This window comes from Rutilus rutilus (assembly GCF_951802725.1).
Source record: "Rutilus rutilus genome assembly, chromosome: 24".
In the NCBI taxonomy this organism is placed as follows: domain Eukaryota; kingdom Metazoa; phylum Chordata; class Actinopteri; order Cypriniformes; family Leuciscidae; genus Rutilus; species Rutilus rutilus.
The window spans coordinates 11401527-11428873 of NC_140228.1; the positions used below are offsets into that span (position 1 = coordinate 11401527).

At 36.7% G+C, this 27347-nt stretch overlaps 3 protein-coding genes across 3 annotated transcripts in view; 2 read left to right on the forward strand and 1 right to left on the reverse strand.

The window, feature by feature from the left end:
* Window positions 1-1202, forward strand: part of adgrg2a (adhesion G protein-coupled receptor G2a) — a 34842-nt gene extending 33640 nt beyond the window's left edge. Inside the window, exons 34-35 of the mRNA XM_084399337.1 lie at window positions 15-152; window positions 251-1202. Of these exons, the coding sequence (XP_084255463.1) occupies window positions 15-152; window positions 251-354 (242 nt within the window). The 3' untranslated portion in view covers window positions 355-1202. The remainder of the gene's footprint in view (window positions 1-14; window positions 153-250) is intronic.
* Window positions 910-12977, reverse strand: LOC311284345 (gamma-aminobutyric acid receptor subunit rho-3). The gene is made up of 9 exons (XM_084399339.1): window positions 11958-12977; window positions 8792-8904; window positions 7121-7188; window positions 5482-5705; window positions 5321-5403; window positions 4409-4546; window positions 4128-4280; window positions 3155-3348; window positions 910-1653 (listed from the first exon to the last, which is right to left on the reverse strand). Exons 1-9 carry the CDS (start codon window positions 12095-12097, stop codon window positions 1351-1353), a joined length of 1416 nt encoding a protein of 471 aa, XP_084255465.1. The 5' UTR covers window positions 12098-12977; the 3' UTR covers window positions 910-1350.
* A 4387-nt stretch (window positions 12978-17364) lies between these two features.
* Window positions 17365-23282, forward strand: hhla2b.1 (HERV-H LTR-associating 2b, tandem duplicate 1). The gene is made up of 7 exons (XM_084399277.1): window positions 17365-17477; window positions 18127-18426; window positions 20028-20306; window positions 20511-20831; window positions 22403-22507; window positions 22606-22665; window positions 22748-23282. Exons 1-7 carry the CDS (start codon window positions 17405-17407, stop codon window positions 22819-22821), a joined length of 1212 nt encoding a protein of 403 aa, XP_084255403.1. The 5' UTR covers window positions 17365-17404; the 3' UTR covers window positions 22822-23282.
* The last annotated feature ends 4065 nt before the right edge of the window (window positions 23283-27347 follow it).

The window sequence follows — 27347 nt, forward strand, 5'->3', positions numbered from 1 at the left end:
ACGTTTTTCTCCAGAGTGGAGTCGGACAGCCACACAGAGCAACAACAATAAGAAGAGTTCGATTCTGACGGCACTTTCGTCTAATTCAGGGGCCAACAGTGCACTGCGAAGCTCATTGAGCAGCAATGAATCTGTGCCATCCCTTAGCATCGGTCAGTTCTGCTCACTTCTGCAAAAAACTGGCAAGAAATGTACAAATGTGTTTTATACAAGTCAAGAATATTTTTAACTCTTTAACTTTATGTTACAGGCTCACCAATCGACGACAGTCAGATCATGTCAGGGGAAGCGAATGATGATGTGGTCCTCAATGAGATCAACAGTCAACTCAGTTCACAACTCAGATCTGTGTAGTTTTTGGAAGAGGATTATAAACCCAAATTGGAAAATAGGTGAAGAAACAGACCATTAAATATTCTGTTTCTAGCAATCTAGTGACTGTGCAAACAAAAAAAAAAGTCTTCTGTCATCATTTTATCTACATGCAGTGACTCTTACAGCATTCAGCTTTATAGCCAGGCATTTTGTGATTTGTTATTGAACTAGGCTGCTCACGGCTGAGGAATGAACAGGAAGAGCAAGGACCTATGGGAGTCAATGCGTAAAAATATCTCCAAGTGCGGAAACGTTATATTACGCCCCACTTTTACAGCGTCAAGGGTTTTAAAGTCCTATATATTTTCAGAGAACAGTATTAAACAACTCTTCTGCAAAATAACAATAATAATAATAATTTGAGCTCAGATTATGCCAGTGCATTAAATGGTACTTAAAAAATGCTTTATAATTAATTTAAAGTGAAGAATAACAAGTTTGTTTGGTTTTATTTTATTTTTTACCTGAAATTCTGTCTTAAAATCCATATCAATCTGTTAGATGTGTTGAAAAAAGACTGAAAATTTCACTGTTGGTCCAGTTGTCCATATAGTTGTTTATTTTTTTTCTCCACATTTTATAGTCATTCTCAGTTTTGTAATCCTCACATAAGAAGGAATTAGATATAATCAAATTTGTTTCCTGTTGTCTGAAATTGTCTTTGAGTAGCATAAGGGTTCTGTTTAGCCAAAGTATAGTAATGTGATTTACATGTATTATGTTTTGATAATTGTTTTGTAACAATTACTGTATGTAGTTTTATGAATTTATGCTAATTTCGCTTTTGTACATTTTAGGAAGAGTTAGGAATCTGAGATTCTAACATCATAAATAATTTATTATACTTTTTTCGCCCTATGATACAGTTTTTGTGTGTGTGCGAGTGTGAATTCTATCATTGTGGCATGTGATCACACTCAAGCCATCAAGTGTATGATAGTCTTATAAACTCTGAGCAGGCCAGTTTTCTCTCGCTCAGGAGTAGATGCTCCAGTAGATGATATTGAAGAGAAAGTATGCTAAAGGAAATAATATTCTTGAATAGGAGTCTATCTTGTAACTGTTGTTCATGATATGGTTGACGCTTTGGCGGATGGAACGCCGTCGACGGAGGCGCGTGCCCAGGATTTGAGGGAGGTCAGGTGTTGTGGAGTTCCGTGAGGACACGCACGTGTCCGTGTTTAGGTCAGACAGCCGAGGAAATGAGCTGAGCTCTATGTCCTGGTCATGGAAACATCCATCGAATGCCATGGCTTGAGATGCATCGTAGTCTGTGAGCTGTAGGAGACAAAAACAATTCACTTTTTCTGGAATTTATGCGGTAAGATCTTTATATAGTACAATATATTTCACATATTATGGAAGTTGAAGAGATTGTGCACCAAAAAAATGAATTCTCTTACTCTAAAAAAATGGCAGGTTTGACATAATGTTTGATAATCAAGGACCAATGATGTTATTGAGGTCCACAAGCGCCATATTTGATTTGAGAGCAGCAAATGTGTTGAATGACTTAAGTTTTAAAATATAGTGCATGCATAATATGGACATCTTTTTAAGTTCTTTTTTTCCATTCGGGACTTGACAATGTAGATAAAATACATAAGATTCTTTAATCATTTTGTATGCTGTCATATGTCCATTTATAGCTAAACTCTCCCTTTGAGGAAGGGGTGAAAAACTTCCTGGAGGGCCACATAGCCATGCAGAGTTTAGCTATCACCCTAATTAAACGCACCTGATCCAACTAATCAAGTCCTTCAGGCTTATTTGAAAACTGCAGCTGCGTCCTTCGAAGGCCGTATTTAACGTTCCGATTGATTTCACGACGAAGGCTGTCCCAATTCAAAGGCTCCTTCAAATGCAGCCTTCGTTTCCTGGGCAATGAAGTGCTGCGTCCCAATTCGCCTACTTATACTATGCTTTAAAATTATGTTCTGTTTTTGTAAAGAAGCGGAATAGGAGGCAAGCAATGAGACATACTACTTCGTCATAATTGCATCTTTAACAGACCGTTCTGTCGCTTAGTTATGTGCATCCTGTCACCGTTTAAACTGCCCTGTCAATCATTTTGCCACCGTTAAAAATCCTCCACATTCAATTTAATTTCCTATCATATTGGAGAGGAATGTACAGTAGTAGCACGTTGATCTGCCAGTCGTGGGTCTTAAGAGGAGAGTTCTCTGCACAAGTGTTTGCATGATGCATTTAAAAGTTAATGACCAAACGTATCTTTATAAAAGTTCACAATACTGTTGGAGATGATGAAATAAAATGTGGATAACACTGAATAAATATATCAGGTTAGATACTAATTACTAATCACTCAAACCCCTTTATTAAAACCACTCTACTTAACAGTCGGTCTCGCACATCCACCATGTTTTTTTAACACGTTTTATTCGTCTTTGTAGTTCTAATCAAATCCTTGTCTAATGCGCAATGGGTTGTGGCCAATATTAGCCATTAGAGTGCTGCACTTCGGATTATAATCGGAAAAAGTAGACCATCCGGGTATGTTTGGAAAACTCAATTTAACACTATGATTTAGGACACGCTAATTCTAATTTCAAATACTATTTAGGATGGACAGTATGTGAATTGGGACACAGAAAATGATATAACAGATGGATCCTTCGTGGTGTAGCCAACCCCAGAATTCATTTAATGAGCTATTACAATATTTTTATCATAGGTATCATAAAACTGAAAATATAATTTTTTATCAAGCCCAAAGTCAATGAACGGAGAATGTCAGGATCTTTAAGGAAATTTTGACCTTTAATTGTTTGAGTTTCTTCATTTCCTCCTTGGTGGTGAAGTAGTTGACAGCTGCGTACTCGATGACAGACAGAAACACAAACAGGAAGCTGGTCCACAAATAGATGTCCACCGCTTTCACATATGATACCTGAGGCATGGACGCTGACACTCCCGTAATTATGGTGGTCATAGTCAACACTGTAGTGATGCCTGGATTGAACAAACATGCAGAGACACATTTTGCTAAAAACATAATAATGTGAGTGTACTGTACTCTAAAATGTTCAATGCTACACTATTGGCAATAGAGAATGGACCTTTTTTGCCCACATAATTTCGCTAATGTGGCAGCGCTTTCAGACTTATTTTCTGTTACAAAATGCAGTGCTTTCTTGATCAACATCTTTGTTGATTCCTCCCAACCAATCAGATTTTAGGGCTAGTATAGTTACATTACCAGCGACAAATAAATTACCGCCAAACAATCACACAAGTTTAACAAAATTTTGCACCAATGAGATTTCAAAATGGGTGGAGCTACCCACTATGATGCCACAAAAGCAGGCTATAGGCTGTTTTTGAGTGATAAACAGCTGTATTCACACATAGTATGGTTATAAATAAGACTGACAACTGCATTTTGTAATTGAATCAGGCCCCTTCGAATTTTTAGAAGCCACAAATGTAAATAATTTCAGTAAACCTATGCTGTCTAAATGGAAATATAAGAAACCAAGAAATGAACAAAATTAACAAAAAGTCCTGCTTGGCTAAATCACATTGTGCAGCCTCGTTTCTTTTCATCTTAGGAAAAAGGTTACGAGTTAGTTAAGCAATTATGAGAACACTAAGCAACTAAAACATTCATCACACTGGACCGCAGTCTAACAAGGCTCAATGTCATGCATAACAAGAGTGAATTAACTACAAGACAAGAGATCTTTTATGAGATAAACATTTCGCCAAGTGCATGGACAAGTGTTACGCACCAAGTGAAACACGGGCCGGTACCGCCCGCCTGTCGATCCAAAAAGACACCCAGGACAGCACCACCATCAGCATTGTGGGAAAATACGTTTGCAGCATGAAGAAGAATATGTGTCTTCTGAGGATGAAGTTGATGTAGAGCCTGTTGTACCAGCCTGACAGAAACACGTGTAAAGCCTGTAATTAATGACCTACTGATATATTACTACTGTAACGAGAACAAAGACAAAAGATTTGTCGTAGCATGAATACATAGAAGGAGAAAGAGAAAAGAGCCTCTTACCTGTGCTGCTGTACAAGGCCAGACCGTGTGAAGGGTGGAACTCTTCAATGAAGAACTGAGAGAGGGCAATTTCATCTGTCCTTAGAGAGTCATTGCCATTTTTCCAGTACAACATGAGGTCGTTCTCATTATATGCATCTGAATGGGACAGAAGAGCGGAAGCCGTAAGATATAGAAAAGAGGTAAAAGAAAGTGTGCGCCTGTTTAATTCATGCTTAAATACATGGATAATATGAAGAGGAATTTTCTAGATTCAAATATTAACATCTATAACAACAGCATTTGTGGAGTAATGTTGGTTTCTACAAAAAAAACTATTTTGACTGGCAGTTAAAACTGGAATTAAATGGCTCCTTGTCATCCATAAAGTGGATAAAGTTAACCAATAGCCAAATAGCTATTTAGATGTCATTTTAGCACACTAGCTGTAATGTATTCTGTGTCTGTGCTCTTGTTTTGTAGACTTTTAGTTTGTATTTGGTTCAGTTCCTGTTTCCTATGTTTCTCTCATTCCCTGATTGTATTGTTAGTCAATTACCCTGTGTGTATTTAAGTCCTTGTGTTTTCAATCTTCTTGGTCAGGTCTTGTCTTTTGATGGGACACGATCCAGTTTTGCCACACTAGTCTCATGACAGTATATAATTTTTAAAAGTGTTGCTATACGTTCGCAACAGTGCATATTTTAACATTCATTGCATTACTCCACATACTTTCATTGCAAGCACTTTTTCTGCAACCACGATTTTTAAAATGGTGTCTAAATGGTGGCAGAAATGCTTCACATTCCTTTAATGAAATGATCCACGACTGTCACATATTCCCAACCTGTAAAATATGAACTAAAAAACAATGTATGTGGGACTCAATAAAAATGACACAAGAACTGAGGATGTTTCTAGGTGGACACGCACAGCTCTCCAGTTCCAGGGAACAATTCTGAGTGTCCAACGGGAATCTACTGAAGTCCATTGCGCACAGAGAAGTAACTGTGATCCTACAATAAAGAGAATATTCCATTATTAAAACATTTACATATGAAGGAAATGAATCAGCAGAGGTTATAGGCTTCTACCTGACGCTGTAAAGGATGTTGCCGTCTGGGTAAACCCTCAGCATTATGTTCTCCATGGTGGTATCATGGATGAAGGAGCGCTTGGAGTGGACGAAAAAGACATCAGGCTTCCAGATCTTCTTCACCAGACGACCATCGAATGTGCGGCTCAGATTGTTACTGGAGGGAAAAGCCAAGCGTTCATCCTTCCAATAATGCCTCAGGTACAGGGTCATCGTGAAGTCCTGAGAGAGACCTTTACAATTTACTGACCTTATAGATAAACATGACAACTTATTACGAGCAACAGTGCAGGGTAGTGGCTGGCATTTTAGTGCAAATAAAAGTATTTGACATTTACCAAGAAGACCCAATTCTGTCAGGACCACTATCGTCAAATACGATTGACAATTAGCATACAGTTTGGATTGGTTCTGTTCTGGACAAGAACTCTCTGCGCATCCATGAAGCCTAGCATGGATAAGAGCAGGGAGAGCAGCAATAACCCCCCTTAGGGTAAACAGAACAGAACCAACATGAATGTATTGCAGATATCATTGATTCAAGATTTTAAAGTACAAGGAGAATCAGAATGCCATATTGACTGGCGAGAGGAGGAGCTGGGGATGGAGGAGGGTAAATAGCTCCTGAGAAACGCGATAACTGCTGATAATACTGAAGGAGCTTATATATGTATACAGTGATAGACGTCATATTCCTATAGGTAGACGTGGATCAGCTGAGAGTCAGCTGATGAGAGCTTGACTAACGTGACCTACCAGAACTGACGCTACGCTTAATATTGCTGAGATTTACTTTGTGAGAAGCTGAAGGCCTGCTTTTACAAGAGCAAAATATGATCCATTTTGTAAATATGGAACAAGTTTGCAAAGAATACATTTATATACACTGTAAAAAATAATTGTTGGTTTAACTTAAAAAAGTAAGTAACCTAGTTGCCTTAAAATTTTGAGTTTGCCTTAACAGAATTTGAGTTAATACAATACAGAAGATTGGTTTAATCAACAGAAACTCAATCTAAGTTGATTTGACTAAAGAAAAAAAAGTTGTGATAACTACACTGTAAAAAATTTCTAACCCTCCCAAATCAAAAATTTCAAGTGACTGATAACATCAAAATTTTTCAATTGGCCCAAGTGAAAATCTGTCAATTTAATTTGATAATTTACAGAATTTCACTTGAAATTTTTGATTTGGGAGGGTTAGAAATTTTTTACAGTGTAATCATGAAAATAATTTTATTCAGTATAGGATTAGAAACTGAGAATTAGCATTCAGATCCATTTGTAAAACCAATACCGAAACCAAATGATGTTCAGCTCGATTAATAGATTGACTCATATGAGTTATTTCTTTTTAGTGAATCAAAAGCATGCAGGCCAACTTGTGTTCGATTCCCGAATGAATAAGCGGTTCCATTCTAGTGAATCGAACACATGCAGCTTAAACTGACATTTAAATCACGTTTGGATGTTCATATGTTGTTGAAGATGTTTTCTTAATTTGCGGGTGTTTTTCTATTTGCATGTGTTTTCTTCATTTGCAGCGCATTGAGCTCTCTCGGCCAGCGTACTAAAAGATTACCATTAAGGATCCAGAACATTGCTCTATTAAATACAAAGAGGATATGCACTTTTACCATGTTTACTTCAGAGATGCTGTCTATACTCTCCACCTGCACATCAATGCCCACAGGGATGGCAGATCCTGCAGAGCAGAAGACACAATACATTTGCATATTGGTTCAGGACCACAGCAGTGCTTTTGATATCAACTTAGAGAGAATCTGCCTCCTTTGCTCCTACAGAGAGAGCATATGGAGCTCAAAATGTTACTCTAATCCTATTTGTCCCATCATTAATTAGCAGTGGTTACTGACTGAAGGACACCATTCAAAGCCTGGTTCCACCTCTTGATCTTCGTTAATCATGTAAAAGAAAGCCTACACACCAATAAACTACTCTTTTATCTAAACATCTCTTCCTCTTTTAAAGCACTGGCAGATTAGAGCGTCACCCTGCTGGATGAAAGAAAGCAATACAATTATTTATGCTTACATGTAGTTGCCACCACACACAGTGAGCCGTGTATGGTGTAATTTCTATTAGTCATGTGTATTAGTTCATCTATTAGTTTATGTACATATGCAGTTATAAGAATAGTTTACAGTTTAATATGTTTTTATTTAAGGTTTGGATTAGACCTGAATGAGGTTATTTAAAAAAAAATTAGGCCCTTGTGAAAAAGTAGTGTGCTTAATTGTACACAAAGAGAGAACACTTTCATGGCTGTTTCTTAACACACTTTTAAAAAGTGTTCTTTGTAATAATGTCAGGTTAAAAAGTGTTACTTTAAGGTACATTTTAAATCATTGTGTTTTAATAATCTTTTGTCATGCTTTAAAGAAGTACTTTTTTTTTTATCTGTTGACTAACATATACTTGTACATGTAAAATATTTGATTGTAATTTTAACTATAATGTAATTTTCAATATTATTTAAAGAAAATATATAAATACATAAAATGTAAACTTCAATAGAAATTGCATTGAAGTATTAGTTTAACAAAAATGTTCGTCATTACATTTGAAAGGACATTTTAACCATATTTCAAAGGCAACAGAAAATTCTGAAATTAAATAAAAAAGTACTTAAGTGAGAATAGAAATTCAACAGAAATTTAAACTATAATACATTTTCATTTAATTGCAAATAACATGCAAAACATTACATTTAGTTCACACTTTATTCTAAAGTGTACTTCTTTTTCTTCTTTTTAAAGGGTACTTTCTTTTTTTATGTTCATGGACATTAGAGCTCCAGTTTAAGGTTTAGCACTGGAAATGCTCCAAAATTGGTTTTAACTTCCATATCAGTATTTAACCAAAACCTCAAACAAAGGTTCCATCTCCGCTATAATATTTCATATATTGCATTGTATGTCTTCAGTACTCAAATATGTGTAAAAATGATAACATTAGCACTTTTCCATCTGTTTTAACAGGCCTGGGATGTAATCCAGATTACTGTCCACTGAAGCAAATCTGTGTCCTCAACACCCATTGTCTAATTTGTGTTTTGCACAATCTGGGTCATGTCTGAATTTAGGACCACACTCGCCCTGTCAAAGTCACCTCTGGCCGCTTTCCCCCGTATAGAGAGATGGTAACACCGCCTCATTCTGCCCTCTGACACGACAAAATGGTACAGCCCATTTTTAATCAGATTTATTAAAAAGACCACTCTAATTGTGATTTTCCGGATTGTGATGGTGATTGATAATTGGAGCAAATAAACAGTGCATCCTGACCTCCAAATCCAGGCCTCATGGCAAAGTCGTGGTCTTCGATCCTTAGCAGCTGTTCAGTTTTGATGAGGAGGGACTTGGTGCTGTCCTTTCGCTTTAATTTGTAGTCAATCCGTCTGAAAGAATGAGAAAAAGGGTCCGAATAAAAACAGGCCATTATCGCACTTCTGTAGTTTTTCAAAATAACAGGAATATTATCCCGGGCCCTGTGAGCAGGTGGGCCGTTGCAATACAGAGAAATAAAACAGTTGGACGTCCATCCAGAATGTGACCATCAAACATCTGCCTCGGTGCTCCAGCATCTGTAATTTAAAAATAATTACTCGGCCATTAAAGGGATGATTTATAAAATGCAGCTTGTTCTACAATGGCGGTTGTGTGTGCCAGGTTGTGAAAATTAACTGTGATTTGGAGCGCTTCCAGAAGCCTTCCAAACAAGCTATTTTCTGAGCCTTAAAGGGGTCATATAATGCCATTTTTGTACAAGCTAATATGATTCTTTAGGGTCTAAATTAAAAGTTTGTAATATACTTTAATAAAAAATTCTCATTAGTATTGTAAGAAAACACTAATTTTACCTGGTCAAAAACAGCTCTATTTTCAGCACGCCGTTTAAGTGCATGTGTCTTTAAATGATAATGAGCTTTGCTCACCCCGCCCCTCTGTTCTGTGTGTACACAGGTTGTAATAATAACACAATAACCATAACGCGTTGTTCATTATAAACGTGGGGTTATGAATTATATTGAGAACGTCGTACATAGAAAACATGCCGTAATGTACCCTGAGTGTAAACAGCCGCATTCATCGTGAAGCGTGCTAGCGATTTGCAAAGATTAATATAAATATTAATATAAAGGTTAATAAAACGTTACACTCACTTCTTCTTCTGGAGGTGCAGCAGGAACACGAATAGTTGGTACCGATCCTTTTTTCAGGAGCAGCTTCTTAGCAAAACCAGCTTTATACTGACCTCGTTTGTAAAGCAGTCTGGTGTGTGAAATAATTCGCGCAAACATGAAAGCATTGACGTTGATCGTGGGGAATATTCCCTTCGAAAACAAACTCAGCCACTGCGTCTTCAGCGGTTCGGATTTAGGAACATCAAAATGACTGCTGTGTTCCTTATTGCACCCAAGAACAGAACACCACAATCTCTTAGACGCCATTCTGCTCATAGACAGTGCTCCAGCGTATCAACAATGACCGCGCCGTCAACTATGATTGACAGCTCACGAGCGAGCGAGGGCGGGTCTGTGTTGAAACGCTGCTGTAAATCAACAATCGTGGGAGGGGCGTCGATTTTGTGACATCACAAAATCGAACAGCTTGATTTGAGACAGGGGAAAACATATAAGAAGATTAAAAAAAAAAAACACTGGATGGATTTTTATCATTTTATGATGGTTGTGTACAGGCACTGCCAACACACATTTCAGTACAATCAACTTGTAAAAGTGCATGTACCATTATATGACCCCTTTAAGAGATTAGACGTGAACAAAAACATGGCAGAAACTAGTGAAGGTCAGTCATACATGTACAATGTTTCCCCTAACATAGACTTTTCATCTGCGTGCTTTAATTGAAACCCCAAATATACTGTCAATCACGCTGTGCTCATTCCATGGCAAAGTTAATTGCACACCGAAGAGCAATTACAAAATTAAACCTCAAACTGAATACAGCATACAACCACTAATGACGACGTGATAGACTCATTACGCAATCAAAAACACAGCACTAATGACACAATGCATGCTGCGAGATTGCTGTACACCGCTGTGATTAAAATTACAATAATATAAAACATAGTTATATAATATAATATTTATTTTATTTTTTGAAAATGTATCATATTAACCTCTTATTAATCTCTTTCTAAAGGCTTTTATAAATATTCAATGCAATGACACATTATGCATTAACAAAAGCACCTGGAAAACCTGGCTGACACAGGCTTTTTAGGGAAAATCTGCATGCATGGTTTTAATGCCAAACAGAACTTTGGCTGCTCTCCAAAAAAACAGATGATGGCACCAGGATGGTTTTAATTACAGAATGAAAGAATACTGGCACTCTTGATGTTGTGTGACTCATTACGCTGTGGTAACACAGACACCACCAATAGATTAAAACCTCACTTTATTTATCATTTAGACACATAGTAGGAAATTCAATGATCCATGGAACTATTACCATTTGTAACTCTTTTCTACCCTTTTTTATGCATTCTGCTATTGTCTCAATTCAGGGTTATTATTGTTAACTAAAACTAAAATCATAAAAAAAATTACATTTTCATTACTTACAAACTAAATAAACATTAACTGAAACTTATTTTATTTCAGATAGTTGCCAAGGCTGTAAATTAAAATACTAAAATAAATAAAACTAAATCCACTGAAAAAAATAAATGCACATTAATAAAAAAACAATATAGACATTTTTTTTAAACTAATAAACATTTTTTTACTAAAATTAAAGTCCCCCTGTAGTCAATAATTGCATCTCTTAAAACTCATCTTTGATCACCAAAATGACATATTTAACCGGTTTTCCTGTGCAAAACATTTTTATTCATGCCTTTATTCAATAGCTTGAGTGTAACTCTACACCCTGGCTTCATTTAATATACGTGGAATCATGAATATGCAAATTAGCCCCGCCTCCACTCACTCACACCAGCTCAGAGATCCACTCGCTCAACTTTACAGTAGTAAACGCTACACAGTGTTGCTTAATATTTTTGTGGAAACTATAATACTATTTTTAGAAGCCTTTGAGGAACAGAATGTTTGAAAAGAACAGCATTGATTTGAAATAGCATTTTTAGTAGAAATACTAATGTCTTTACTGTCACTTTTGATCAGTTTAATGAATCCTTACTGAACAAAGTATTAATTTATATGATATATAAAATAAAAAACTTTATTTTAGTGTCCTTGTTTCATGTTACATGTAGATACTATAGTAATTATTATAAATTGTGCATAATTACATGCAACTAACCTAAACACCCTAATCCTTACCCTATATAGTAAGTACATAGTAAATAATTATTACTTCATACTTAAACGTTTAATTTCACTGTAACACAGACACCTTAAAATGAAGTGTTACATTCTGACCCCAAATAAGCTAAAGAGTTAAAATATTCATGACTCACCCTCTGAATCTGTGTTTGGCGTGCTCAACCAGGTAAACATCCTTGTTTTTCTTCCGGTTAGGGTAAGGGTTGTTGAGCAGGGTGACGGGCCAGAGACAAGCGAGGCACAACAGCCTGAGGGTCAGCAGGAATAACTTCATGGCCAAATACGATGACGGAAGACCTGTTCTTCTTCTTCTTCTTCTGACACTCTAGGTCCTGTAGCTAGGGTCCAGAAATCTTCCACGGTGACGGAGCCAAAGCAGGATGGTTCCTGGGTCCTGGCCATCCCCAGCAAACCTCAACTGAGAGGGCGCTGGGAAACGGTCCGGCAGTCCTGATGACCTCTCCTGATGTTCACACGTCTCCCAGAAGAATTGTAAATCTGAAACTAGTTTGTTGGATGGTCTTACAGCATATTTTCAGCATCCATCACTGCATACTTCAGCTGATTGTATGTGCCATCATGTATTTGGTTGGTCCCGCTGTCGACGACTCTGTGGTTCTTTGTCACCCAAACATAAATCAATGGGAATTTATTCTTACAGTAATAAAATACTGGCATTAATTCCTCTCAAATCCTCTTATCTGTAGCTGATGGATCTTCCCTTAACCTACACAGTGGGCTGGGACCATCTCTAATCAGGATTTCCTCATGCCAGGCGTTATATCTTTGTTCTGTCTCTGTTGAAGATAAGCATGTCATACCTGTCCACTCATGTTCATACACTACCTTCACTGATGCTGAGGGGTGGAAACCAAACAACGAACAAATAAAAGACAATTAGATGAACCTAAACAACAGAGTGACAAGTTGCATAAACGTAAATTGATGTAATCCTGTCCTCGTCCTCTTGTTCACCTTTTTTCTAGAAAAAACAACATGTAATCCAGAGAAGATTTGCAAATCGTCAGATTAGACATCTAAGAATAAATATCACAGCAAATTAACTTTTGAAGGTAGTATTTCTGGATAAAACATTGCATCTGTGTGGCTCTGTTTTGTAGAACGCCGCTCTGGCATCAACTCATGATGTGCTCCAGTTTCAGGCACATTCCATCATTAGTTATTATTATAAAAAGCTCAGGGGCTAACCAATCAAATCACATTAACACAATCAATTACATTACAGAAGCATAGAGAGAGGGGGATGGGAGAGAGTGCAAGATCATAGGATGGACAGAAAAAAATCATAAACCAATCGCGGACTTCCTGCGTCCAGTAATCCCAGTGCATTGCCTAATCTGGCGGATTACGGCCTGATCGGCACCAGAGACATCATCACAGATACTGTATCTGCATTGACTTTTACTGGTTTGCTAACCATATCACAAGAGGCCTGTGGCAACATATCAAAGAAAAAAAGGAGAGATCACTTCCTGTAATAAAAAATACGATCGACCCTTACAAATGATCTTTAGTCTCATAGCACCCAACAATACAATTTTAAAAAATACATGCAAATGGAAGATTACCAATCCTATGGGCTCCACAAACATTGGCACCCTTGATAAATATGAGCAAAACTGGCTGTGAACATTTTCTTTTGCTATTCTTAGTCTTTCATTCAGAATATTCACATACATCTAACCTTTAATTGAAGTTAATTTACACAAAATATTAATGTGGAATACATTAAATAAATAAGGTTTTCTCCTAAATAGGTATGACAAAATGATTGGCACCCATACAAATTCTAATGAGTAAAAATATAACTGAAGTATTTTTAAGTTCACCTCAGTGATCAGGAACACTTAAGTGATAAGTCATGACTTCCTGTTTCACTGGCCAAATTCCTATACACTCACCTAAAGGATTATTAGGAACACCTGTTCAATTTCTCATTAATGCAATTATCTAATCAAACAATCACATGGCAGTTGCTTCAATGCATTTAGGGGTGTGGTCCTGGTCAAGACAATCTCCTGAACTCCAAACTGAATGTCAGAATGGGAAAGAAAGGTGATTTAAGCAATTTTGAGCGTGGCATGGTTGTTGGTGCCAGACGGGCCGGTCTGAGTATTTCACAATCTGCTCAGTTACTGGGATTTTCACGCACAACCATTTCTAGGGTTTACAAAGAATGGTGTGAAAAGGGAAAAACATCCAGTATGCGGCAGTCCTGTGGGCGAAAATGCCTTGTTGATGCTAGAGATCAGAGTGGGCCGACTGATTCAAGCTGATAGAAGAGCAACTTTGACTGAAATAACCACTCGTTACAACCGAGGTATGCAGCAAAGCATTTGTGAAGCCACAACACGCACAACCTTGAGGCGGATGGGCTACAACAGCAGAAGACCCCACCGGGTACCACTCATCTCCACTACAAATAGGAAAAATAGGCTACAATTTGCACAAGCTCACCAAAATTGGACAGTTGAAGACTGGAAAAATGTTGCATGGTCTGATGAGTCTCGATTTCTGTTGAGACATTCAGATGGTAGAGTCAACTGAGTTCACTGTACTAAAATGGCCCCCACAGTCACCAGATCTCAACCCAATAGAGCATCTTTGGGATGTGGTGGAACGGGAGCTTCGTGCCCTGGATGTGCATCCCACAAATCTCCATCAACTGCAAGATGCTCTCCTATCAATATGGGCCAACATTTCTAAAGAATGTTTTCAGCACCTTGTTGAATCAATGCCACGTACAATTAAGGCAGTTCTGAAGGCGAAAGGGGGTCAAACACAGTATTAGTATGGTGTTCCTAATAATCCTTTAGGTGAGTGTATATAGCCATTTATCACTACAGGAAATATCTAAGATAAAGTAGTGATGTGTGACAAAAGGTTGTTGAGCTGCACAAATCATGAAATTGCAAATAGTTTAATTGTTAAATACTAATTTCCACTATCTGGGCAATAATTAAGAAGCTTAAATCAACCGGAGATGGTCTGAAGATATTGGCCCCACATGCACTGAGGAGGATGGATTGACTTGAGTCGCCAAAAGAACTGTAAGTATCAAAGTTGGAGAATTGCAGATGCTAGTTGGGTTTTGGGGTCAAAAAGTCTCCAAAGCTATGATCAGATCTCACCTATAAAACCACAACTTGTTTGAGAAGTTTAGAATAAAAAAGCCTTTGGTGACATCAAACAGCAATCTCATGCACCTACAGTTTGCCATGTGCTACTGGAACTTTCAGTGGGTTTTATAGTCAGATGAGACCAAAATAAAGGATTGGCATAGACAGAAACAAAGCCATAGAAAGCTACTGTCAGGAAGCTTAAACTGGGCCATGGTTGGATTTTGCAGCATGACATTGATCCGAAGTACATCTCAAGATAAACAATAGAATACTTCACTGACTACAGAATGAAGGTTTTGCAATGAACATACTGTAGCTGTCCTCTTATGCCTGGTTCAGATTACACGATTTTTTTGTCTGTTACGATAGTCACTGTGTCAGATTACACGATTTTGACTCCTAAAAATCTTGTCATGTCGTGGACAAGAAACATGTCAGACTACACGTTGTTTTCCGACCAGTCATCGCGAGCCTTTATGAGGTGTGATTTGTGCACTTTTTGGCGATCGCGAAGCAAACTGAGAGGTGAACTAACGTGTATATGCTCGCCAGTCGTCTGGCCAAAATCCCATAGTAATCAGGCGTCAGACGTAAGATATGAGACGTTAGACGTCACGGCCACGTCAAATCATCGATGATGATCCCGTTGTCGTTTGCGAATCCCCACGACACCATACGTCAAATGGATCGTGCCAAAATCGGGCTAAAATCGTGTAATCTGAACCAGGCATTACCCAAACCCCATAAAAATCCTGATGATGAACTGAAGAAATGAACTGAAGAAAAGAGTCCACAAGCATGGACCTCTAAATCTGAAGGATCTGAAGAGATTCTGTATGAAGGAATGGTCTCAAATCTCTTGCCACATGTTCATCAACCTTATTACACATGGATATGATCCAGAGCTGTTAACTTGGCAAAGGGAGGTTGCACAAAGTATTAAATGAAGGTGTGACAATAATTGTGGAATACATATATTTCAGAAAATAAATATTTGTTGTATGATAATTTTTTGAACTGTTTGACTTATATTTAAGGTTTATTTGACTTTAATTAAAGGTTAGATTTTTGTGAATATTTAGCAAAAACACATTTTCACTGTCAGTTTTACTCATATTTACCATTGAGCCAATATTTGTGGAGCCCAATGTAATAATGTAAATGATGCCTATTTTTATATTTATGGGGGCAACTTATAAAACATCAAATATTGCAGTAATGAGTGTTTGCATATTTCATAAGAATATTGTTCATTTTTACCCTATTTACCTGTAGTGGCATCCCAACAAGTGAAAACACGTTATAATCATTAAATATTGTAAAAGTTTCATAAGATGTACACTACCGTTTGAAAGTTTGGGTTCAGGTTTTAACTAAAATTAACTAAATTACTAACTTATTAGTAACTAAATTAAAATTAATGTTGCATAAAGAAAGACTATTTTGAAAGCCTAAATTGATCCAATACAAATTATAAATACAAAATAATACAAATAAACTTTCTAAACTTTTCTAAAAACCAAGAAAACTAAATTACCAACGAAACATTTTGATATGTCCTCTACAGAAAATACAAATGAATTGGGGTTCAACAATTATGCCTTTTACAGGTATATTGTTTTTAGAACATTCTATACTTTCAGTCAAGAAGTATTTTTCGCTCAATGAAAAATTCTACAACTCCACCCATTCATGTAGCAGCCCTAAAGTGTCAGGCCAATGCTGATACTATGAATGTGTGTTCCTAAAATAAACAAGTCTGTCTAGTCTTGTTCACCATCAGAGAAGAGCTTTCCATCCTCAATCAAAACACACACACACACACGTGAGTCTGCCTTTTGAATCATAACCACAACACATTACTTTTACTTAACTAATAATGAGAATCAGTTTAATTATTATCTAGTACTATATGCTTTTGAGATTTGTTTAATTGAGTAATTGTCTGTGTAAAGTGAATCATTTTATCTTACTTCTTTGTGTGCTCCTTATACAGAGGTGTGTGAGTTGTTTTGTTAAATTAAATTTCTTAGTATATGGCAAATTTCTGTCTTCAAATGCGCTGTTATCATGAGTAATCGCAAGAGTGTACCTGATCTGGAAGATTCTACTTACTGTAAAAGAAAGAATGTGATCGACAGATTTCACACAAAATAAAAACAATATGAGGATTAAACTCTAACCTAATGCAAAATGTCATAGAAAAAAAAAAGGGTAACGTCAAAATCATTATATAAACTTCTTCAAATATCTGACAAAACTCTGAACTGAACTGTTCTCCGAGTTAAACATTTGGCTACATCAGCTAAATTTAGACTTAAAAGTTTCAATCCTTCTGATATTTCGCCAGAAAGCAGTAGTTATCTGGTTAATAATGATTTATTGTTTATTTACAGATGATGAAGAGTGCATTCATTTAGTTTTTAAAAAAGAGAGCGATGGCAGCAGCACATTCTTGGACTTGTTTGATATTGGTGTGGATAATTGCTGATACAACTGGGAAAACTCCAGGTAATACTCCTTTTACTACAAAACTCACTTCTGTAGGCCAACAGTGCAGCTTCTCTAGAACATTTTTCATAAGAATCCCTGGTTTAATTGAACAATTCATCGTCTCAGACACACCATAAAGTCATTACATGCTTTAAAATATGACCACAAGAATCACAAAGTGCTGAGCTAAAAGAAATTGAGCACAGTGTTTTTTTAGCACAGCATTTTTCATCTGTGACCATTTTACATATTTTGTAAAAACAACATTTAAATGGCCCGTTGTCATAAGGAAAAAATCGAACCAAGCACTTCATAGAAAACTGTCTGACAACCAAAACATTGGCCTGATTAATTATCTGATGTTTATCGGTCACATGGAAAACCTGCATTCCAGCTCTGTTTTTTACCTATGACCTAAATATTTTCAGGTCAATTTGTAGATCTCAAAATGCACTCAGATCAACTCAGGAAACAAGAACAGCCCCATGAATATGATAATTAAGTATATGATCCGTATAAATAGGTTTACATAAAGTATAACTTAACCTTTCAGAGTGACTGAAGATGAGACAAGACAAAGTATCTGATATCTTGACTTCCTTTTAAGAAATCACTTTCTTTTACACTTTTTAGTGTAAAACCTGTTATCTTCCCCTTGTTGTCTTAGATGTCCAGGTAACCTGCATGTTCTCAGAAGATTGTGTTCTACCATGTGTCTTTGAAGCAGTTGGAGATGAGATCATATACTGGTTCAGACAGAATGTCTTGATCCACAGTTATAAACAGGGGAGCGGCCTGTTAGATCAACACTACAACAACAGGACATCACTATTCGCTGAAGTGATTTCCTCTGGTAATGCATCTCTTCATATCCAGAAGAGCGGCCCACAGGACAGGGGGAAGTACAGGTGTCTTGTCACCAGCAGTCGAAAAACCAATGAGCAGTTCATCATAGTCAAAGTAGAAGGTGGGCTTTCACAAGTTTATGTTCAAGAGTTTAGCAATCATAAATAAAATGATTTATACAATTATTTTACAATCACTCAACTGTGACAATTTGATAATGGCACCTTCCTTGAAGAGGGGACAAAATAAGGCCTGAAAAAAGTACATTTTTAACACCAATCTCTCTGGGGCACTTTTAACCACAAGAGGTTAAATAAAAAAAATAAAAAAATGTTAGTTTGATTTTTCTAGCAATAACCATTAAATAAACTTCCGAATTAAACAGGAAAAACTTAAAATGAAAAACTTAATTTAAAGGGATACTCCACTTTTTTTGGAAATAGGCTCATTTTACAACTCCCCCAGAGTTAAACAGTTGAGTTTTACCGTTTTCGAATCCATTCAGCCGATCTCCGGGTCTGCGGTACCACTTTTAGCATAGCTTAGCATAATGAATTGAACCGGACTAGACCATTAGCATTAGCATTAGAGTCCAGCAGGCATAATGATATGACGCAGCACATGCCGCCTGATAATAGGCTACTGAGCTGGGGACTATTATCAGGTGCTACAAAAAAAAATGTCTTCATGCCTTAAAATTGCTTGAATATAACCCTACACCCTTGCCTCATTTAGTGTACACGGTTCTATGAATATGCAAAATTGCTAATTAGCCCCGCCTCCACTCACTGGCACCAGTTCGGAGACCCGCTCGTTGACGATCACCCCTTTTCCACCAAGGCAGTGATGGTGCCGGTTCGGAGCCGGTGCCTACTCGCGAACCAGTTCTTTGTGTTTCGACAGCCAAAGAACCGGTTCTTGGCCAGGAAAATTGGTTCCAAAGCAGCACCAACTCTTTGCTGGACTAGAACCTTTCTTTTACCACGTCATGCTTACGTTGGGGGCTGGGGGCGGGGTTATTGTCGAACTTCTTCTTGAACGTAACCTCTGTCTGTAGTAATCCAGACGAGCAGCAGAAATGTGTTCTAAACGTCTTCTTCTGACCCCAATATTGGATCGCAAAGCCAGGAGAAACATTTGCAGAAAGACAATGTAGTCCGCCATTGTAATTGTTATGCTTGAAGTTGGCGCAAGTGTTTCTGGGAAAGCTAAGACGTATGGCAACGTACACAGTGACGTAACGACGTCGTTCGCTGGGCTCTCTAGTCAATGGAAAAACAAACAGGTTCTGAGAAGGTTTGCAAGTTGAACCAACTTTGAACCACCACCAGTTCCGAACTAGTTCTTTTTTTGGTGGAAAAGGGGTAACATTGACGTGATTGGTTACAAGGTAGTTTGTGACGTCAGAAACACCAGCGATTTCAAACCGCATTTTTGAGACTGTTTTTGGTTCACTGCAGTTTTAAGAAGAAAATACTCAGCCATGGTGTTGCTTATGAATTTGCACATGGTTTGTCTTAAAGCATATTAAAAACACCACATAGACATATAAACAACATTAAAAGCTTGATTTTCACCACAGGGGGACTTTAAAAAAGGTAATCAGAAATAAAAAATAATATTGAAATGTTCCTAATTTATAATTTATGCCACAGCAATCATACTAGACTTAAAAATGATAACTACACCATAAACAAGAAAAACAAATATCTGTCATTCCAGCCCCTATCCACTCAGTGAGCCTCGAGACGACACGTCTCAGTGGTTTTGAGGAAGTTATATGCTCCACCCGAGACGTCTACCCAGCTCCCCGCGTAACCTTGTTCACAGAGCCAGCCGTTCTGCCTGACGCACTCCAACCCTTCACACGCAAAATGGCCGACAAACAAGACCGGTACTCTGTGGAGAGCAAGATCAGGAAGCTGGAAGATCTGACCTACATCTGCCTCGTCCAATCATTCTACAGGTCTCAGACATGGAGGACATCACTGCAGGAGAAAGGTTTGATCTCTCAGAGTAAATTAATAAATGTCTGGACTTGTTGCATTGCATTTCATCATCATTATTATTACATGAAATTGCATCACCAAATATTTCCATCGCCGACCAAACAGTTACATGCAGATAAGAGGTAGTGTGTGTATACTATCTCCCACCTTTCAAATAGCACCTAGTTAGAATTTTAACCAATTTTCAATTGAACAGAAATATCTAGCATCGAAGGTCAGGATTTAAACATCTCTTGCGCGGCTCCATGGAAGCTGCAGAACTTCACATTGACATGGTCCTTCACCAAAGGACACGAGTCTTCAACCGTCTACACCTATGACAGCCTCACACAGCGGAGCTCCAGCGTTTGGAAGGACAAGGTGCGACTGGTGACCCCCAGGGGTCAGGGTGGGGACGGGTCACTGCAGTTCCTCATCCCGCTGAGACTGGAGCACGCTGGTCTCTACACCTGCATCCTCTCTGCTCTCCGGACCAAGCATGAGGTCCGTACTAGGGTCAACATCACACCGTCGAATGGTGAGAACATGCTTAAACCGACACCATGAACTCACTCTACATTTCGAATTTTAATAATTTAATTTAATTTCACAAATAACAGCATATCTCTGAAATCCAACACACTCTCATAATTTGTAACCATTTGACATTTTGGCATTGAAATCGTACAATCTCATATTGTATGTACAGTATGTAATACGCTCTGCTTACTCCCCACTGACAGTAAGGTTAAGGTTTTCCCCACTGCTTGTTTTTTCTTTTCTTTCTAAAAATCATATGATTTCATACAAATAACCAAATCATACAAATTCATATGAAATCGCCACCTTGTAAAATGAGATTGGGTTGTGAAATCTGATTCGTTAAGCCAAATTCCAAACTGTAAAATAGCATCTGACTATATTAATATACTAAATTCTTATATGCAGCTGCTTAGCTACTGTAAACAGCCTAATAAAGAACTATAATATTTGAAGAGGAGTTATTTAATGAGAATATCAATAATATTATGAATAAATCATTATTTAATGAAGACTAGTATATGTTATAGCTATTGTTACTATTTTATGAAAGGCTTGCTCTTGTTATACCTCACCTTTTAAGCTCTGTTCTTTAAAAAATGTTGTGTTGCAATTTAAGACATTTTTTTTTTTTATTAGAGTATATCTGACTTTCATAAATATGGTCGAGCTTGGGCACCTACACTTTGTTAATCATAACTTGATTATTGAAAATGAAATGATGAAAATAAAAAGATTAACTTTGTCATTGCTCAGTGGGTGACTGAGAGCAAGTTTACATTCGAGTTTCACCTTGTTTAACTTTTAACATTTTGATAGTATCCTTAAGATTTCAGTAATTTTATCAAACATTACTTCTAGAGTGAGACAAACCAACAATCACAGAATTAATCAAATCCATTTGTACTTACAGATGCTTGTGATGTCACTTCCTGAATGATGATGTCAGTAAGGAAGTGGCTTAATTATCTGTTAAAAGACATTACAAAACAGAATGCAAAGTGATATCAAAGATAAAAGAACCACTTTAAATAAAAACAATTACTTAAATTAAAACAAAATTCAAATGAAAACATGTTTTGTTTGAAGCATTTTGACTAGGAAAAAAGGGGCAAATAAAGAAACACCTGGAATATGTTTTAATCGATCAAACATCGAGTTCAAACCACACGTTTAGTTAATTGTGATGCTGATAGGCCTACTTCTATAAAGGAAAATAAACTAATATGATAGTGTGATCATAGTTTAAAATTAATTATTTATCCTACATAATAAAACATACATTTAAAAAAATATAGGCTACTGCATAAGAAGTATAACTGAGCAACTCGAATCTGTAAATAACAATGATTTTAATCGCAATACCATGGTAGCCTATAACCTACTCTCTTGAACACACAGCCTTTGGTGGATGATTGTTTCAGCTAACTAAACAGCAAGATGTGATGTTCAAATTTCATTTATCTTTTTTGAAGACAAAATAATCAGCACTTGTTTTTGATTTATGTTCAACTAAGAACGTATTTTCTTTTTTATTTCGTTGACTATACAAGTTGTTTATTGTTTCAGCTAAAAGACAGTCCGACAGCTCCACCCAGTGGTGGATTCCTGCTACTGTCATCACAGGCCTTGCAGTCTCTGCAGTCGCAGCAATCGTGACTATAAAATGTAAAGGTATGGATTACCAGAATCTCACAAATATGTATTTGAAATATCTATAGCCTACTTATACTTAAAATATTTGTCCAACAATGATATCTCCTCCAAACCAGTTGGCTGTTCAAAATCAAGTCAAACCCATGTAGAGGCTGCAGAGATGCAACCAATCAGAGGTTTGTTTGTGATAACAGTTAAGTAGCCTAAAACATATTCTCCTCATTGCATCACATTCACAGATTACTCTATTATTTACAGTGACTGATGCAAACAGTGGAGCTCCATCTGAGGATACCTGCTTAACAGAAGAGATCGCCAACAGAACTGCATGAGAATACATGATGAAAATTTTGTTTAGCCTATAGTATATGGGACGCAGCAATCTCTGAACCACCTTCCAGTCCTTCTTTTAAATCCTGAAAAGTGATCGATTTGTTGTCAGGATAAAAGAAGAGAAAGGAAGTAGGCTATTATATTTTATTATAGCTTATTTATACCTTCTTATTCTTCCAATTGTTGTTGTTAGGGAGAAGTCTAAATACTTACAGTAATCATGACATAAAAACAATCCAGTGTTGAATTTCTATTAACTTTTACTAATTGTACAGTTTTTTTAATGTGTGCTTCTCTCAAAAAAAAGTTTGACAATTGCATGCATGCTATCTGTTGACCATGGTAATCTCACAAATGAAAACGAATTTTTATGTCTCTATCTGCATGACAACATTTGTGAAATATCTTAATGCAGTAAATAATGTATGTATGTATATGTGTTTTTAAAGATACACTGTCTAACTTGTTTTGTTCAGAATTAACCAAATGTAAATAATGAATCAATATCCCAGACAGCAACATTGTGTTGGCCCAGTTCCGAACGTGTTGAATCCACATCCCAGATGTGGGCCGGATCTGGGCCAGCACTACTGTATGTTGCTGTCTGGGATAGGGCTGAACGATTTTTTCGATTAATTCGAATTTAAACGTACAGTATGGAATTTTCGCCGCTAGGGGTCGCTAACCTCTTACAATAACAAAGGCGTAGTTTGATGACGCAACATTTGCTAAGAATTATGGATCTTGTCATCAACGTCAAGCCGACCGATCTAATAATGTTTATGGATGAGTGAATACATCGATGTTTTTATCATGACTGTGATATGAAGCAGGTCGGGATTGCTAAGAGACAGCTATCAGCTCCACACGCGACGCGAGTCCCGCGGATATAAAAGGAATATGGACATTTCATTCTACCGAACTACACGTGCAGAATTACTACTTACAGGTCAGTTTATTAGACAAATTAAACTTGTGAGGTAACGCAGCGCTGTTTCACTTGGTCTAACATTACACTATCACACTAAACTGCATTTAAATGTGTTGAAATTTGTGTTAGTTTGTCTGTATGAGACTAGCAGTAAGCTAGATCAACATTAGAATAACATACAGATCATATTCTAACATTTTATCATTGTTGAACTATATAACATTGATTAGTTTTATGTAAATGTGCTCACCTGTTTAATAAAGTACATGTAGGAGCGGTCGAAGTCTCGGACGTGGAGCTCTAGGCATCTCGAAAACACCGCGCTGATATTGATTCTCGTTTTAGTTCTCCTTTTTTATCCAAAGTCTGCTTGCCATGGTCCATAATGTTTGAACGAAACAACAACAGCGTGCAAATAGACACTGCGAACTACACAGTTGTCCACGTCAGTCGCCTTGGTTACTGTCAGAGGGCTCTGGTTGCTATGGCAGTACGAGCGGAAACCAGGGACAACGCGGATATGACGCCATTGACGGCGACAAAACGGAAATAAAGAAACGGGACGTGTCTTCGAATTAAATTACAAATTTCTCCTGGTTTGAAAGTTGTTGGAAACAGTCGGGATAATGTAAGTACACAACAAAAATATATCTATAACATAGATATAGTGATTTTTGCTATTTTTAAAGCAAAAAAGTTACATATTGCGCCTTTAATATTTTGCCACGAATTTATTATTTTTTAAATCGAGAAATCACGGTTTTGAATAAAAACAATAGGAACAAAAGTGCAATGGAATGCAAAATCCTGTAATGAACTACTGTATGTTTGATATTTCATGTTGGCATGATGTTGACAGGCTGAAAGGTGCTGTTATTTTCTGTTTTTACAAAGCATTTGCTGTTAATAATATTATTGGTGTTATTTATTATTACTTTTTGACTAAGAAATAGCATTTTTATTTTATTATATATTATTCTGAGTGTATATATAGAATATGTTTAAGATATGTTTGTACAACATTTGCCTTCATATTTCATGCATATTTCATGCAAAGATATTTTACAAATAAGTAAATTTGTTTTACATTTACACCATGTTGATATCACTTCAGGTGTGGTGCACTTGGAATACAACTTTTTTTAACCAGATGGTTAATAAAAAGAATGTTACTTGAATCATACTGTTGTTACGTTTTTAAGTTGACTAGTTAAACATTTAAAAAATCTAAATTCCCAGCAAACACGTTTACGTTGTGGCAACGTCTGTCTCACGTTGCATTTCTACTATGGCAACGCCGCTGTCTACGTGCTCGCAACATTGTAACAACGTAAAATTGTAATGACGCGACAGGGCTGTAGCAACGTTGCTGAGCGACATTCACCAACTGAGAGACGACTTTCTGACAATTAATTTTTGTATGCTAGATATAGATATCCCCATTATAGCATGCTATGTTTTGTGGTTAATTTTTAATTAGTCAGGACATTAGATAATTATAATACTTTTATATACTTTTTAAATATTGTTTATCCTTATTATTATTTATGGGCCTAACAGTAAATTATAATCAACAGCTGCAAGTGTACACTTTGAAGAGTAAAAATGACATAGAAGGTTAGCTAATTCAACTTTTTTAAAACTGGTAATCAAATTGCACTTCCAAAAGTCATACATTTGTAAAAAAAAAAAAAAAAAAAAAAAAAACATTATACAGGGAGTGGACTAACATTAACTAGCATGCGCAAACATGAGAAAATCTAGCAAAGAAACGAATGAGACGACAAATCAAAGGAAAAAATAAACAGGTGTGCGAGCAGTTACTAACATTTCTTTTCTCTCTAACGTTTTTCTGCTTTTCCAAAAAAAAATTTGTTTTAAAAATTAACATGCAACAATAGGCTAATGTTGCGCGCTTAACCCTCATGTGGTGTTCAAAACCCTATAACACCTGTGGTGTTCCCGGTCAAAAATGACAGGCCCATAAAAAAAAGCTTATAAATCACTCATTATACCATATTTTCACCCAATCTTGGATTCAATCTTTTTGTCAACTTGTTCTCTTTCAATTAGGACTGGTTTTATATTTCTGTTTGCATCTGATTAATCATGGGCCTCATTTATCTGAGAGTAGGCATCTCATTTTTTGAGTAAAAAACAAATAATTTATGAGTAAATTTGGAAATATGAAAAAAAAAAATGAAAAAAATGGCTACTGTTGATCACACTAGTCTACTCTAATATTTCACCAGGAATTTTGTTTTGAAACTTTTGTTTTGTAAAAAATATGGCACATAGTCACACTTGTGGTGTTCCCGGTCAAAAATGACCGGCCTATAAAAAATAGCTTATAAATCACGCATTATACCATATTTTCACCCAATCTTGGATTCAATCTTTTTGTCCACTTGTTCTCTTTCAATTAGGACTGGTTTTATATTTATATTTGCATCTGATTATTCATAGGCCTCATTTATTTGATAGTAGGCATTTTTCTCAATATTGCCAAAATTATTAACAAATAATGCTTTTTTCACTCAAAAACTGAGGTGCATAAGCTCGGATAAATGACTCCTACAATTAAACTGTTTGAAAATTGAATACAAAACCAGTCCTTATTGAAAGAAAACAAGTTGATAAAAAGATTGAATCCAATTTTTGGGGATAATATAGCATAACGAGGGATTTATAAGCTATTTTGTGTAGGCCTGTCATTTTTGACCGGGAACACCATAAGTGTAACAAGGTGAAAAAAACAACAACAAAAAAAGTAAAAAATAAAAATAAAAATTTGGACAAGTTGTTATAGTCTCTGTGAACAAAGTCACTAAGTTTCAGTTCAATGCGATAACATTAACTAGTATTTTCAGGAAAAAGAAAATCTTCTCCAGTCAAAAATGACATGAACACCACATGAGGGTTAAGTCGCTGCCTGTTCAAGGAGTGCTGAAATCAATTACTCATCATTAAAGTCATTTTGGCTTCATACTTTTGGCATAAAGTTAAATATTTGTCATACCTGACCAGATGTTGTTCAAATAAATGTCACATTAGACAAGGAAGTACTAGGTTGTGTTTGAATAATTACGTATCTTATTGAGGTAAATTAAACGCAATTCTCACGTATCCTTGCTTGATGAAGAATGAGACGGCCCAACGGTCCGTTGAAATTTAAAAGGCTAATTTTCCCGCTTCAGGGCAGTGACGAGTACATATGTCGTCGTCCAGTGGTTGTCCAGACACCCCAGGCAACCTTAAGCAATGGCCCTGAACGGTGGTTCAATGTCAACACTGTGACAATGCTGTAACAACCTTCACCACACAACGTAGTTATAGCAAAATTTTGGCCATGTTGTTAAAACGTTGTTAGAAGGTTGGGAACGTTGTGCCAACTTCTGTGTTTGCTGGATTGTGAATCGGTCAATTAAATTAACGTTACTTATTTTCATATCGCCCAGGACACAGAGATGTCGTTTTTATTACTCAACAGGTGAGTAAGGCAGCCTATTTTATTGAACAAAATTTACATATGTAGCTCTTTAACAGAGTTTATTGTGAAGCATTATTGTGACGGGTCATTTCTTTGTGGTTGTT

Excerpts from the sequence above, each read along its gene's own strand:
- LOC311284345 (XM_084399339.1), bottom strand. The coding sequence starts at position 12,097 with ATGAAGTTATTCCTGCTGACCCTCAGGCTGTTGTGCCTCGCTTGTCTC. Across the intron at positions 8,905-11,957 it reads GCCAAACACAGATTCAGAGG|ACGGATTGACTACAAATTAA; the intron begins GTGAGTCATGAA and ends TCATTCTTTCAG. Across the intron at positions 5,404-5,481 it reads AACATCCTTTACAGCGTCAG|GATCACAGTTACTTCTCTGT; the intron begins GTAGAAGCCTAT and ends TCTTTATTGTAG.
- hhla2b.1 (XM_084399277.1), top strand. The coding sequence starts at position 17,405 with ATGGCAGCAGCACATTCTTGGACTTGTTTGATATTGGTGTGGATAATT. Across the intron at positions 20,307-20,510 it reads GACATCACTGCAGGAGAAAG|AAATATCTAGCATCGAAGGT; the intron begins GTTTGATCTCTC and ends TCAATTGAACAG. Across the intron at positions 22,666-22,747 it reads AGAGATGCAACCAATCAGAG|TGACTGATGCAAACAGTGGA; the intron begins GTTTGTTTGTGA and ends TATTATTTACAG.